Raw genomic sequence first — 16106 nt, forward strand, 5'->3', positions numbered from 1 at the left:
ATTGAGCCAACTGGCTGGTTAGACTCCATGCCTGAAGGGGCGGGGAGTCTGGCGGGAGAGCCATGAAGTTGAGGTGGTAACCCTGTGCGATAATTGCTAACACCCAGTGATCTGAGGTGATCTGTTTCCAACGGTGTAAGAAGTGGAACAGTCGACCCCCCACAGGGATGTATGGAAGAGGGATCTGGCATGTGCTCAGTAGAGGGAAGTCAAAGGCCCGCCGCAGGCCCAGGAGGTGGGGCTACAGTAGGTCTTTGCTTTCTTGGCTGGCGAGGCTGAGGCCTGTTGGAGGACCGTGCAGGACGAGGCCTAGCTGATGGAGGATAATAGCGACGTGGTCGAAAGAACGACTTCTTAGAGTCCTTCTTTGGTGGTTGCTTGGAGGACACGTCAGGTGGGACAGACGAGAGTTGTTTCAACGTCTCATGGTGATCTTTTAACTCTGCCACAATCTGTTGAATTTGTTCTCCAAACAAATTGTCGCCTAAGCAGGGTAGATCAGCAAAACGATCCTGGACCTCTGGGCGAAGGTTAGACGCCTTTAACCAAGCCCAACGTCTGGCTGAGATGGCTGTGGCTGAAACTTTTGTGGAAGCATCGAATATGTCATAGGCAGTTCTAATCTCGTGCTTCCCTGCCTCAAATCCTTTATGAAGAAGGGCTTGAAGCTGTGGTTGGTACTGATCCGGCAACGTGTCAGCATAGTCTTGCATCTGCTTAAGGATGGCTCTGTTGTATTGAGTCATGTAAAGTTGATATGAAGCTATGCGTGAAATCAACATAGCTCCATGATATACTTTTCGTCCCACACTATCCAGGAATTTATTGTCCTTGGTAGGTGGAGTGGAAGAGTGTGGTTTAAGACGTTTGGCCTTCTTCTGTGCAGACTCAACCACAACAGAACGATGATCCAGTTGAGGCTTTTGAAAACCTGGTGCTGACTGGACAAGATATGTGGAGTCAGCTTTTTTGTTAACTGGTGAAATAGATGAAGGAGATTCCCAGTTTTTCTTTAGCAGATCCAAAAACACCTGGTGAATAGGGATGGAAGCGATGATTTTTGGAGCATCCAGAAATTGGAGTAGTTCCATCATCTGGTGTCTGTCATCGGCTTCAGATTGTAACTGAAAAGGTACAACTTCTGACATCTCTTTTACAAAATTAATGAAAGAGAGATCCTCAGGAGGAGATCTTTTTCTACTCTCTGTAGGAGATGGTGGTGAAGGCAAATCTGTGTCAGAAGATGTATCATCATCATCACCCCAGGTATCGTAGGGATCATGTGGGACTTGAAGCCCTGAAGGACCTGGTTGAGGCTCTGAAGGCATCGATGGAAATCTAGATGGAATCGGTGCTGCAGGTGGAACTAGGAATGGCATCGAGGGCTTCGGCGCTGCCGATGGAATCGGTGCCGGACGCGGAATCGATGGAGCCGAAGGATAAATCGGTGGAGATATACCAGAAGGTACCGATGGAACCACCCCGGAAGGGGGAATTCGGAACGGTGTTTCTCCTGCCGATGAGAATCCAGTCGGAGACGGTGGTGTTGTCGATGGTACTGGAATTACCGATGGAAGGGCCATCATAAGTGCCTCCATGCGGTGCAGTAAAGGTGCTAGAGCTTGCACCAACGGCTCGGTGGTCGATTCCCTCCTCGGTGGCGAAGTCGGTGCCGGCGTCGGTGCCGGAGGCGGTGCCGGAACCGGTGCCGGAGACGGTGCCGATGGAGGTTGTAATTTCTTCATCGCTTTCTCGATGGCCTCCTGGACCAGCCGGTCCAGTTCTGCCCGGAGACCAGGGGTAACAATACCCGGCTCGACGGGAGAGGGAGGCTGAGGCAAGGCCGGAGGGACCACCGTAACCGGTGGGATCACGGCCCCCACACCCCGAGAGGGTGAGGGTTTCCTCGGTGCCTGCGAACGAGACGTGGAGGGTGTCCGGTCTGATCGCGGCTTCTTAGTCGGTGGCTCGGCTTGAGCGGAGGTCGATGGCTGTGGATCCTCGACAGGCCGAGACTTGTGCCGTCGATGGCGATGCTTTTCTTTCCGATCCCCTCGCCCATCCGGGGAAGGGACGGGAGTCGACAGCCGAGAAGCGATCGATGGCGGGACGGTCACCGGAGGGTTGACGGTGATGGTGCAACTTCGACGGTGCCGGTTCCGATGACGTCGATGCTATCGATGGCGTTGGGGTGGGTGCATGGAAGAGGAGCCCCATCTTCTCCATCCTGGCTTTGCGACCTTTGGGTGTCATTAAGGCACATTTGGTGCAAGTCAGGACATCATGCTCACTACCCAAACACATAACACAAACCCTGTGGGGGTCTGTGATTGACATAGTCCGGGTGCAATCCGGACAACGACGGAACCCCGTTGCCATGGCTGTAAGCCAAAATTTAGCCTGGGGATCGGTAAGTGCCAACAGGCCTCGAGGGCCAAAATCGACGGTAGTCGATGGAAAATGGCAAAAAACTTACCGGATTCCGTAAAGATGACAAAAATTTGTCGAAGGGAGACCCCTGAGGGGCAAATTTTCTTAGGAAATTAATTTCCAAATTCCTGTCAGGAACGTGGTAAGAGAGCTCCTTTCACCGCGTGGCAACTGCTGCACGGAAAAAAGAAGACTGAAGGGAGACCCCTGCTGGCTGCAGGGTCAGTGCCTTGCTGGGCATGCCCAGTAGGGGCCAGTCAAAGTTCTGTTAAACTTTGACAGAAGTTTTCCGTGGTGGGCTCCATCCTCGATGTCACCCATTTGTGAGGACAACCATCCTGCTTGTCCTGTGAGAACTTATGTTACATTAGAATGTGAGAAATTATTTGGAAAGGAATGGAGAATAAAACTGAGTATTGAGGGCAGTTCTAGTTACACCATCTCAAGAAAGATATAACAGAACTAGAAAAGATACAGAGAAGGGCAACAAAAACGATGAAGGGGATGGAATGGCTTATTTATTTAATGATTTTATATACCATCATTTGTGAAACATCACAACGGTTTACATAATTTGTAAGCATAGCATAAAAGAGCAAATAATACAATACAATAAATATATAAAAGAATAAAAGACGAAAATAAAACAAAGCAGTGGCCTGAAATTGAAACTGACAATAAAAATAACAATATAAATAAATCTAAATAGAATCTAGAATGTGAATAAAACTGACACAGCTGGAAACTCTTGATTCTGAATTATAATTAAAAGAAAGATTAAATCAAAGGAATAAAAGTTATGTTGCATCCTGATAGGCCTTCAAAAATAACCATGTTTTTACCTCCTTTCTAAAAATGTTTAAATCTGGTTGGAGACGTAACTCTGGGTAAGGAATTCCAAATTTTGGGGCCTGCCAAAGATAGTGCATGCTCTCTTACTTGACATAGGTGATCCGATTGTACAGAAGGAATGGACAAAAAAGATTAAACAGGTTAGGGCTCTTCAGCTTGGAGATAAGATGACTGAGAGGGCATATGAGGAGGTCTATAAAATCATGAGTGGCATGGAATTGATAAATAGGGAATGGTTATATATCCATTTAAATGGTACTAGGACGCCATAAAACTAGCAGAGTTAATCGAATTGTTCTCTCATTACACAACTAAACTGTGGAATTTGTTGCTATAGGATGTGGTCAAGGCATCAATCATAGCTGGTTTTAAAAGGGGTTGGACAAGTTCATAAACAATTATGAGCTATCTGATTTGGGGAAATCCACTGTTTATCCTTGAAAGTGAGAAACAAGATTTGGATCAACACTTTAGGATTTGCTGGATACTTCTTAATGAACCAGATAGGCCACAGTTGGACACAGGATACTGAGCTCAGTGGACCTTTGGCCTGACTCAGCATGGCACATTTTATGTTCTTACCCTGCAAGAATTCTTCTGAAATTTGCTATGTGATATTTTAGTAACACTTGCCATGTGCTACTGCAGTTACACTTGCCATTGAGGGCCACATTAACAGTTTGGTGTCTTCTAATTCTCTTTTGTAGCTTCATAAAAATTTAAAAAAATCTCAATACCAACACAATGGAACTTATAATAGCAATAATACTCTATACATAGGTCTTTTTATATCAGTGAGCTAAAGGTACAAAATGTTGGAATGCACTGGGTCCGTCCTTTGCTCTGCTTCTAAATCTTTGATAAAAATCATACTCCAGTATCATAACACAGACAGAATTTCAGTCAGGTATAATAGCAAACAATATATCATTCATGGCTCCCATAAGCATACTCTACCATGTATACAAGAACTAGAAAGCAATTGGCCTTACATTTGTGAGGAAATCATCCACAGTTGGCTCTCCTGTGTTTGTTGTTGGACAGATTAACGACTCTATTTTATTCTCCTTTTCTAGATATATTTCAGCCTCATCCAGGAATTTCTGGTATTTTTCATTTCCTATGGAAGCAACATATAGCTAATAGAGGTTGATATATATATATATATATTTATATATAAAAATAAAACACAAAAATTCCTGTTTGGATAGCAAATAAGTAATCTTTCTAAAGATCTCTCAGCCCTCATATTCTATACTTCATGTTTATATCATTATCATCATCATAGAGTAAGATGGTCATTGCCTAAAAACATTGTAGAAGTTATTTTTATTATAGTAAAAGGAATGGAAAAATAGTTTTCAATTAAGCAGTGAAAATACTGCAAAACAGCAAATATATTATACACACAAACAACCTTGCCTTTTTAACAAATCTGAGCTAAAAGTGAGAGTTACAATTCAGATATTGTAGTAATTTCCCTACCTTAGAGGGCTTACAATTTAAGATGTATCTGATGCAATGAAGTGTGAAGTTACTTGCCCAAGGCTGCATGGAGCATCAATGGAAGATGAAAGATTTTAATTTTGGCTTCCCTGGTTCTTAGTCAACCATTCTAATCATTAGATTCCTCCTCCACTCAATGCTCCCAAGATGACGCGGGCCATCCAGTGCTCCTACATGTGACAGGGTCCGGCCAATGGCACGGATACCCTGTCACATGGTAAGGGCAAAGGGCCATCGGCGCCATTTTGATTAGTGGCAGCCGAAGGCCTGGGAGCAGGAGATCGCTTCAAGGACCCCCACTGGACCACCAGTTACCTGTAAAAAGTTTTGGGGGGGGGGGGTCGGGAGGGTGGGGGAAGCTAAGGTATTAGTTTTAAAGGGTCAGGGTGGGTTTTTTGTTTATCGACTCGGGCGCAGCCGATAAACAAAACCACGATCGGGCCCGAAGAAAAAAAACCACATGTGAATCGGAACCGGAATCCGAACCGATTCCGGTTCCGATTCACATCTCTACTGCTACATATGCCTGGGACCGGAACACGACCAAGTCTCATATAGTGGAAGTACCAATCCTTAGGCTCATTTCTCATGCCGGGGTATGCATTCACAAGCTTGCAATGTCGAGTACTTTAACTACAATAATGTGGAAATATCAATACCAGCATCCCTTATTTTCAGCAAAGATTATTCTATAGATAAGTGTATTCTGGATTTATTATACACTGCTAATAAGCATTTTGATCACTTTACTTTTTTTTTTTTTTAAGGGAAATAGTGGACTGTACACTGGTGGGTGGATCTTAATTTGTTTACTTAATTGCTAGAATGACTGATTAAAATCTAGGCACTATAATGGGCAGCTTTTGAGCCCTTTATGATGTGTCTTTCACTGTTATGATGGTCATTCTCTTTATTTAGAAGTTATATTTTTCCCACACATCTTAATATGGTCAAGTGAGATTTGTTTTTTTTTTGTTGATTTATATTATTCTTCTACTTTTGGGTTTATATTTTCTAGTCTTGTTTCTTTCTGCCATCTCTTTGAGTGTTGCCATCTTGTAATGAATGTACCATGATGCACTAGTTTAAAACACACCTTTTATGTTTCTTTGTAAGTCCAAGCAGATTCTAGGGAAAATTCCTTCCCCTTTCAGAGTAATGTTGTCTGGCTCCATATGAGCCACCTGTATCTGGAAGGTACAGAGGAAGGTCTCAGGTATCCCAGGCAGATAACTTATCTTCAAAATTGTCTCACCACCCGAATCTATGTATCCCTGAAAAAAAAAAAAAACAGCTAAAAAATATCACAAAAAACTATTCTTTTCAAATCAAACACACCTGTACATAAAGGGACCTTTATATATCTGATGGTATCTTACATGCATGCAGTAAAGTAAGACCAAACTATCCTGAAAAAATGGAACCAGTTTTGTGGGAATATCAGTGGAATTTACATGCACGTTTTTGAAAACTAAAATAAAGCCCATAAAACCTAATTGGCTAGGTTTTCAGCTAACTATTCTCCTAAATCTAGCTAGTCAAAAATTCACTGGCTAGATTTAGTGCAGCTGGGTTCCCTGGCTAAGTTTAGCAGGTTAAGGCTAAAAATTGGGCACTAACCAGCTAAATCCTTACTTATAAAAAAAACTGCAATCCCTCCCTCAATCCTAATTCTATAAAAGAGAAAAAATGCCCTTCATAGCAGTGATCCTTCCCTCCCTCATCCTCCACTCTTTCACATAAAGAAAAATGTCCTGGCCATGGTCCCCTTTTCTCCCATGTTTTCTCCCTTCACTCTTAAAAAAAAAAAAAGGAAAAAATGTCCCCACATGACAACAGTGACCCCCTTCCTTCTCTCCCCCCACACCATCTACTTTGTAAAAAAGAACAAAAAGTCCCCATGTGTCAGCACTCCCCTTCCCTTTCTCCCTCCACTCTATAAAAAGAAAGAGAAAAAGAAATGGCCCTGCAGCAGGGGAACCCCTTTCCTGCCTTCCCTACACTTGTCAAAAAATGGCCCATAACAGCGGGAATGCCTTTCTTACATCCAATGGCTATAAAGAAGAGTGCTGAGTATTCTCCCCTGCTCCCCCCCACCCAACCCCGGATGTGGTAAGAATCCACTTCTGAAGCAAAGTTACAGGTTGGATGGTTTCATCTGGTGTAATTGAGTGGGACTAATCCAGTAGTCCCACTCAATTGGGACTACTGGATTAGTCCCAATTGAGTGGCTTTCTGGTAAATAAGTAGAATTCCAAGACCATTAGCCACATGGATAGGTGTCATGATCTGACTTCTACTCAGCTGCCCTGTCCGTCGATCATCAGGGAGCCTTGCTCACAGCCACTCTAGTCTCCTCACTGCTGATCACATGATATGGAAGTTCCATACTTATTTAGCCCAGACTCTCCATACACTCCTTGCCTCTTCCTCAAGTCACCTTGTCTCCTTGACCTGGCCATTCTTGCCTTTCTTTCATGCCTTGTGGTCTTCCAGGCTTACATACCATGCTCTGTGGCTTTCCAGGTCTCCCTGCAATGCTCAGTGGCCTCCTGGGCCTCCCTAACCTGCCTTGCAGCTTTCAGGCATTCTAGGTTCGCCAAGTCCAGTCTTGTGCCTGTTTGGGCCTTCTTGTCTATTTTTGCTTGTTCTAGTTCTGCTCTTGTCGAGGCCTTGTCTTGTCCTGCCTAGTCTAGACCCCATCTCCAGCCCAGGCATTATTTATTTATTTAAAAAGTTTAGATACCGTGCCTATATAAGTACACAAAACAGTTTAAATAGTGTAACATTCATTAACCAATAAAATAAACATACAATTTGATGTAAAAAAATTAACATTAATATAAACATAGCATTGGAATAATTAACTATCATCAAAATACATTGGAGTGCAGGCAGTCCTTAAAAACTGAGGCAGAAGGATGTCAATATCCTATTCAAAAGCCTGTTTAAATAGGAAGGTTTTGAAACTCTTCAAGGTCGATATTCAAAAGACATTTAGATGGATAACTGAAAAGTGTTATATTCTGGTATGGTTGTAGACCCTGGATAGTAATGAGAGCTGACTCCACCCACAGGGAGGAGTCCTGTGTGGACTCACTATGATAGGTGTGGCCTCAGCTGAGATGGACACAGTTGTAAGAGACTTTATTAGACTGGAACGTGGGTAATACCCACAGAGTGGAGTGAAGACTCAGTCCAGAGTAGTAAGGTAGCTCAATGATGATATCCCTGGTAGTGGCCCGCAACGTGGGGTACGCCAAGGATCAGCGAGATGCAGGAGGTCAGAGCAAGGTAGATGACAGTACTCACTCCGAAGTGTAGAAGAAGGTAGCTGAGATGAGCACGATAGTGGCACAGGGTACACCGGCAGTTCCTTCAGCAAGATGGTAGAAACAAGAATAGCACTCGCAAGGCTGAACCGGCAGGATCCCAAACAAGGATAGATGGATTCTCCAGGCAGGAAGGCCCTCTGAGGAGCGGATAGCCAGAACGTGACAAGGCCCCCGAGGAGCGGGTACCTAAGGTGTTCTAAGTCGAGGAGTTCAGGAACCAGTTCAGAGTAGTGAAGCGTCTCCAAAAGGAGTGGAATAAGCAGAAGGAAGTCCTTGCTAACTCGTAGGAAGCATAGGCTAAATCAGAGCTTTCCAAACTTTTCATGTTGGTGACACACTTTTTAGACAAACATAATTTCGGGACACAGTAATTCAGTTTACTAGCAAACCAGAGGTTAAAGGTTAAACGAACTAAATGTATTTCGACAATTTATGTATGTTTCCTTAAATATATACATAATAAAATGTTTCACGACACAACCTATCTTGTGAAAACTTCTCATTTATATTAAAAATATATAATATTCCAAGATTAATGTTATTGTTCTAATTTATGAATAACAATAATAAAACAAAGTTATTGTGTTATTCAATTTACCTCTTTAATGAGATATATGAGCTTGATGGGATGAACACAGATTTTGAATATTTGGTGTTAATAAGAAAGTCCAAAGGGTCTTCTGCGTAATTTTAAAAAGCTGGCCAGTTTCACACTATATAATTATTTGATAGCCTCATTCAACTAATTCTATATGGCTATGAGAGTGAAGTCTGGAATATATAGGAAGGGACAGAATGTCAATATAAATCCTGCACCTCCAGTTCTGTAACTCTGTGCATCCACTGAAATTCCCCCAAACAATGGAGCTTGGATGTTTCCCTTACAGCTCATCATACTGGTGTCACCTCACAGTAACAGCAGCACAAACACTTTCCACTGCCAGGCACATTGTGAACTAACACAAAACCTCGCAAAAAAGACACTCAAAATCTATACTGCAATCCCATCGTAACATAACAGTAATAACACCAAGAACTCAAACAACAATAACCCTACCTGTGAATAAGCAAGGGTAAATATTACACTGGGTCCTAGAATACCAATACACCACCTACTGAGGAAACAAAACAAACCCGATTGCTATATATAGAAACATAGAAACATAGAAATGACGGCAGAAGAAGACCAAACGGCCCATCAAGTCTGCCCAGCAAGCTAAGCACTTTATCCATTTTTTTTTCCCTTTTTCTCTCTCCCACCTGTTACTATTGGCTTCCAGTACCCTCCAGCCCTAATTCCCCTCCACCCAATTTAGAGAGCAGCTCTGTATCTGCATCCAAGTGACATCCAGCTCAATTAGGGGTAGCAACCGCTGTAACAAGCAGGCCACCCCCTTGCCCCATACTCTTACCCACCCCTGTTTTTATTTTTTGTTTTGTTTTATTTTTTTTTTTTTGGAAATAGCCCTCCATCCTTCCGCTCCGTGAAGGTGGAACACCAACTACTGGCCACTGGCATCCCGCTCCGTGAATGCCTCTGTGGCTACTGCCGCTCCGTGCAGTGTTTGAATGCCGCTGTGGCTACTGCCGCTCCGTGCAGTGTTTGAATGCCGCTGTGGCTACTGCCGCTCCATGCAGTGTTTGAATGCCTCCACTTTATTCACGCCCTCTAGACTTGATGGATCCACAGTGTTTATCCCACGCCCCTTTGAAGTCATTCACAGTTTTAGACTTCACCACTTCCTCCGGAAGGCATTCCAGGCATCCACCACCCTTTCCGTGAAGAAATACTTCCTGACATTGGTTCTTAGTCTTCCTCCCTGGAGCCTCTGCTCGTGACCTCTGGTTCTGCTGATTTTTTTCTGACGGAAAAGGTTTGTCGTTGTCTTTGGATCATTAAAGTTTTTCAAGTATCTGAAAGTCTGAATCATATCACCCCTGCTCCTCCTTTCCTCCAGGGAGTACATATTTAGATTCTTCAATCTCTCCTCGTATGTCATCCTATGAAGACCCTCCACCTTCCTGGTCGCCCTTCTCTGTACCACTTCCATCTTATCCTTGTCTCTTTGTAGATACGGTCTCCAGAACTGAACACAGTACTCCAGGTGTGGCCTCACCAAGGATCTGTACAAGGGGATAATCACTTCCCTTTTCTTACTCGATATTCCTCTCTCTATGCATCCCAGCATTCTTCTGGCTTTTGCTATCGCCTTGTCGCATTGTTTCGCAGACTTCATATCATTAGACAATATCACCCCAAGGTCTCTCTCCTGCTCCGTGCACATCAGCCTTTCCCCCCCCCCCCCCCCCCATCGAATACAGTTCATTCGGATTTCCACTCCCCATATGCATGACTTTGCACTTCTTGGCATTGAATCTCAGCTGCCATATCTTCGACCACTCTTCCAGTGGCTATAGATCCCTATGCTAGCAGAATCTCTCATCATGGTTACACACACAGAGCAGAGACAGACCCTCACCAAATACAGAATAAAGGAGCACAAATTTGACAAAAACTGACATGGAAACCCCAAGAAGCCAGACTCTGTGTATTAACAATGGAAAAACAGAACCACCATTCCTCATAAAACAAATAAAATCAAGAAACATAAAGCATCAGTTATAATAGTAAAACCATACTAATAAAAGAATATTTTAAAACTACTGATAAATAGAATTTCTATTAATTAAAATCATATACATTTTTTACAATTTCCCAAATACCAATAAAATATTTAAAAACTGCACATATATCAAATAACACCCAATAATTAAAACTAATAAGGATTTTAAAAAGCCCCTGCTGTCCATACGTGGGAGCTCTTGATTTCCAGTCACCCTGATATTGTCAAGGATTAGGAGGTTATCCTCTCTCTCTCACACATACTCACATGTCCATTCTCTCTCACACATACACTGTCACATACATACATATTCATGCTCTTATACCCACCATAACTTCTCGCTCTCGCAGACACTGACACACTCTCAGGCTCTAAGACACTCTCTCCCCCTCCACACACACCCCCCACACAAACTCTTACTCCCCTGGATTTTCTCATACACACTCATGCTCTCACTCTCTCTGGCTCCCTCACATACACACAAACACACACACCCAGGCAAGTTCCCAATCACTCTCACACAAACACACACACCCAGGCAAGCTCCCAGACATTCTCACATACTGAAACTGACCCCCAGGCAAGCTCCCATTCATTTTCACACCACTCCCTCACCATCCCCCAGGCATGCACACATTCATTCTCACACAAATAGACCCCCAGGCAGGCACCAATTCATTCTCACACACACACACACACATACACCACACACAGGCAGGCAACTATTCTCACACATACAAACCCCAGGAAGACACCCATACATTCTCATACACAGACACACCCTCAGGCAGGCACCCATGCATTCACACACATACACCCCTAGGCAGACTCCCATTCATTCACATGCACACTAAAGGCAGACCCCCTCTCTTTCTTTTGCCAGCAACCTCTAGAGCCTCTCTCATTCCTCTGCAGCCACTGTCACTGTCACTGATGCCGCATGGCTATTTGGGAGGCGCTGATTGCTGCTATTGGCACTGAAGCCCATTCTGTTGCCTCCTCTGTATAGGCCCCGTAGGTTTCCACTTCCTCCATGTTGATCTCGTACATTGTGAGATCCGCATAGAGAAAATGCTACTTTTGCACATTACCAAAAATTACATATGCCAATCAGTAAAAAGTAATTTTTTTTTTTTACCTTTGCTGTCTGATCTTAGTTTTTTATCGGTTGGTCACAGGCTTTTTTGTTCCACCTTTCCTTTCTTATTTTTTTTGCCAATTCCTTTCATACTGTCTTTTTTTTCTATTTCTTTTCTCTCCATCTATCTTCTTCCCTCAAACATACAGTCAGGTTCTCATTCTCACATGCTTTCTCTCTCTCACACACACACACACACACACAGGCTCTCACATGCTCTCTGTGTATGAATACAATCATTCATACACAGTCTCTCTCTTGCACATGCTGTCTGACTCTCACATACACAGGCTCTCTCTCACTCCCACATGCTGTCTTGCTCAAGCACAGACTCTCACTGTCACATTCTCTCTCTCATACAATCATTCATACACACAGGCTCTCACTGGCACATGCTGTCTCTCTCACACACACACAGGCTCTCACATGCTGTCTCTGCAAACATTCAGGTCCTCACTCCCACACACAGTCTCTCAACTCATCTCATACATGCACACAATCTCTCAACTCATCTCATACACGCACTCTACGGGCCCTCAGCCTCTCTCTTACCTCTGGGCTCCTCTTCACGGGTCGCTGCAGGATGGGCTCTGCAGCGGCCCTGTTCTTCGCGTGCCGATCCGCAGCAGCGGCGTCCCTCTTCTTCGCGGGCCGATCCGCGGCAGCGGCGTCCCTCTTCTTCGCGGGCCAATCCGCGGCAGTGGCGTCCCTCTTCTTCGCGGGCCGATCCGCGGTGGGGACCCTGCTACCGAGCCTCCTCCTCCTCTCAGCCCGCTGCTCCTCTTCTGCACGTGGCTGATGCTCCATCTCCTTCCTGCCCGTGCGGCTCCGGCAACATTTTTCTTCCGGGGCCGCATGGGCAGGAAGGAGGAGCACCACCTGCGTGACCTTTTTCTTCGAGCCGTGGTGACGTGAGCTCCACCACGGCCCTGCCGATCTTCATGCTGTGTGTCTCCGGCACACAGCACAGCCCAGCCCAGCGAAACTTCACTGCTCAGCCACCAGTGGGGTGAGGTCCACCGGCGGCTGCATTGGTTCCCACTTCCCGGTGTGTCACGTGCACCGGGCTTGCGCGACACACCGGCACACCTCAGGCGACACACTAAACTGTCGCGACACACACTTTGGAAAGCTCTGGGCTAAATGGATTAAATAGTTCTGGCTGGTGACGTCATGCGGAGGGGACGCCCCCGAGGTTCCCGCTATGATGTGAATAAAAGAGGGCATGGCGTGTGTGCCCTAGGTAATCCCCAATTCAATATGGCGGATGGGATCGCCCATGCCGGCCTGGGGACGCCGGGGAAGGTGGCGTTTGCAGGCTGAGGATGCCATGGCTTTGAGACTTGCTGGTGCAGGGAAAAGGGAGGTGAGCAACAGAGGTCGCAGTCGTCTGCGACTGGGCGCAACAAAATGTTATCCATCTAAATGACTATCTGGCTTTAAATGACTTAAGCGGCTAGAATTTAGCTACATAAGTCAGGGGCAGGCCAGAAGCATTCCGGGTGGGTCAGTTAGCCACTTAACTAATGCAGCTAACTCTGATCGCACTGTAGGGCTGTCCTAAAGCTGGCTGGATATACTTTTTTGGCTAGTTTTAAGATATCCTCGTTAAGTTAGCCTAAAAGCTATATCCAGCTAACTTAACTAGCCACTCTGCGGCTGAATATCAACCTCTTCATTTCAGAAATATTCCATATGGAATCTGGCTTGGAATTCCAGAAGTGTGGGCTGGCTACAGTGAAAGCCTGGACTCTTGTTATATTCAATCTTGCGAGTTTCGGAGAGGGAATGTCAAGTAAATTCCTGTTTGCAGATCTTAAGAACATAAGAAAATGCCATACTGGGTCAGACCAAGGGTCCATCAAGCCCAGCATCCTGTTTCCAACAGTGGCCAATCCAGGCCATATGAACCTGGCAAGTACCCAAAAACTAAGTCTATTCCATATTACCATTGCTAATGGCAGTGGCTATTCTCGAAGTGAACTTAATAGCAGGTAATGGACTTCTCCTCCAAGAACTTATCCAATCCTTTTTTAAACACAGCTATACTAACTGCAGTAACCACATCCTCTGGCAACAAATTCCAGAGTTTAATTGTGCACTGAGTAAAAAAGAACTTTCTCCGATTAGTTTTAAATGTGCCCCATGCTAACTTCATGGAGTGCCCCCTAGTCTTTCTATTATCCGAAAGAGTAAATAACCGATTCACATCTACCCGTTCTAGACCTCTCATAATTTTAAACATCTCTATCATATCCCCCCTTAGCTGTCTCTTCTCCAAGCTGAAAAGTCCTAACCTCTTTAGTCTTTCCTCATAGGGGAGCTGCTCCATTCCCCTTATCATTTTTTTAGCCCTTCTCTGTACCTTCTCCATTGCAATTATATCTTTTTTGAGATGCGGCGACCAGAATTGTATACAATATTCAAGGTGCGGTCTCACCATGGAGTGATACAGAGGCATTATGACATTTTACGTTTTATTCACCATTCCCTTTCTAATAATTCCCAACATTCTGTTTGCTTTTTTGACTGCCGCAGCACACTGAACCGACGATTTCAATGTGTTATCCACTAAGACGCCTAGATCTCTTTCTTAGGTTGTAGCACCTAATATGGAACCCAACATTGTGTAATTGTAGCATGGGTTATTTTTCCCTATATGCATCACCTTGCACTTATCCACATTAAATTTCATCTGCCATTTGGATGCCCAATTTTCCAGTCTCACAAGGTCTTCCTGCAATTTTTCACAATCTGCTTGTGATTTAACTACTCTAAACAATTTTGAGTCATCTGCAAATTTGATTATCTTACTCATTGTATTTCTTTCCAGATCATTTATAAATAACTTAACTGATCATTTATAAATATCTTAACTGCCTGATGGGCAGAGTTTAACCAGATGAAAGTACTGTTGTGTAAGAGCTTAAAATCCAATTGTAGAATTTCATATTTCCTCCAAAATTGAAAAGATATTCTCATTCTGGAGGTCATGGATATTTGGTGGGATAATGGATGTTAGAACTGATCACATTAGCTTCTGAAAACCACTGAAGGTCCCACATGTGAAGATGAGTCAAGGGTATCCCATGTACCGCAGCTGCCATGTGGCCTGAAAAGGACTAGGACCAATCTTGCTGACATTCAGTCCTGATGACTTAAGGTTGTAGCTATGCCCACCAGCAATGCAGCCCTTTTGAAAGGAAGAAATGTCTTTCATGAAGTAAGTCTATCCAGGTTCCTGTAAACTAAATTCTTTAAGCTAGAGCCAATTTAACTTGGCAAAGTTGATCAGAAAGTTCAGGGACTGGAGAAGCCAAATGGACTTCTCTAGGGACTCTAGAACTCCTGATGGAGATGGACTGTCACATAGCAGTCAACTAGGTATGGGAATATTCAGACTTATAGAAACATAGAAACATAGAAATGACGGCAGAAGAAGACCAAATGGCCCATCCAGTCTGCCCTGCAAGCTTTGCACTTTTTTTTTCTCATACTTATCTGTTACCCTTGGCTCTTAGTAACCCTTTGGTTCTATTTCCCTTCCACCCCCACCATTAATGCAAGGAGCAGTGTTGGAGCTGCATCTAAGTGTAATATATAGCTTAAATTAGTTAGGGGTAGTAACCGCCGCAATAAGCAAGCTACACCCATGCCCATTTGTCTACCCAGACTATGTGACTCAGTCCCTGTTGGTTGTTGTCTGTATATAGATCCACTTTTCTTCATTCCCCCTGCCGTTGAAGCAGAGAGCTATGCTGGATTTGCACGAAGTATCAGACTTCCTCCCCTGCCGTAGAAGCAGAGAGCTATGCTGGATATGCACGTAGTATCAGACTTCCTCCCCTGCCGTAGAAGCAGAGAGCTATGCTGGATATGCACGTAGTATCAGACATCCTCCCCTGCCGTTGAAGCAGAGAGCTATGCTGGATATGCACGTAGTATCAGACTTCCTCCCCTGCCGTTGAAGCAGAGAGCTATGCTGGATATGCACGTAGTATCAGACTTCCTCCCCTGCCGTTGTAGCAGAGAGCTATGCTGGTTATGCATTGAAAGTGAAGTATCAAGCTTATTTGGCTTGGGGTAGTAACCGCCGTAACAAGCAAGCTACTCCCCGCTTTTTGTGAATGCAAATCTTTTTCCACATTTCCTCTTGCCGTTGAAGCTTGGAGCAATGTTGGAGTCGCATTATCGTGTGTATGTTTATTGAATAAGGGTATT

The 16106-nt window shown here is 44.3% G+C and overlaps 1 protein-coding gene across 1 annotated transcript in view; it reads right to left on the reverse strand.

Annotated features, from left to right (window-relative positions):
- Positions 1 to 16106, reverse strand: part of HYDIN (HYDIN axonemal central pair apparatus protein) — a 1819717-nt gene that overhangs the window by 1078077 nt on the left and 725534 nt on the right. The window contains exons 29-30 of the mRNA XM_029609235.1: positions 5885 to 6062; positions 4275 to 4402 (exon numbers count right to left, since the gene is read on the reverse strand). Coding sequence (XP_029465095.1) covers positions 4275 to 4402; positions 5885 to 6062 — 306 coding nt within the window. The remainder of the gene's footprint in view (positions 1 to 4274; positions 4403 to 5884; positions 6063 to 16106) is intronic.

Source organism: Rhinatrema bivittatum, chromosome 7 (assembly GCF_901001135.1).
Source record: "Rhinatrema bivittatum chromosome 7, aRhiBiv1.1, whole genome shotgun sequence".
Taxonomy (NCBI): Eukaryota; Metazoa; Chordata; class Amphibia; order Gymnophiona; family Rhinatrematidae; genus Rhinatrema; species Rhinatrema bivittatum.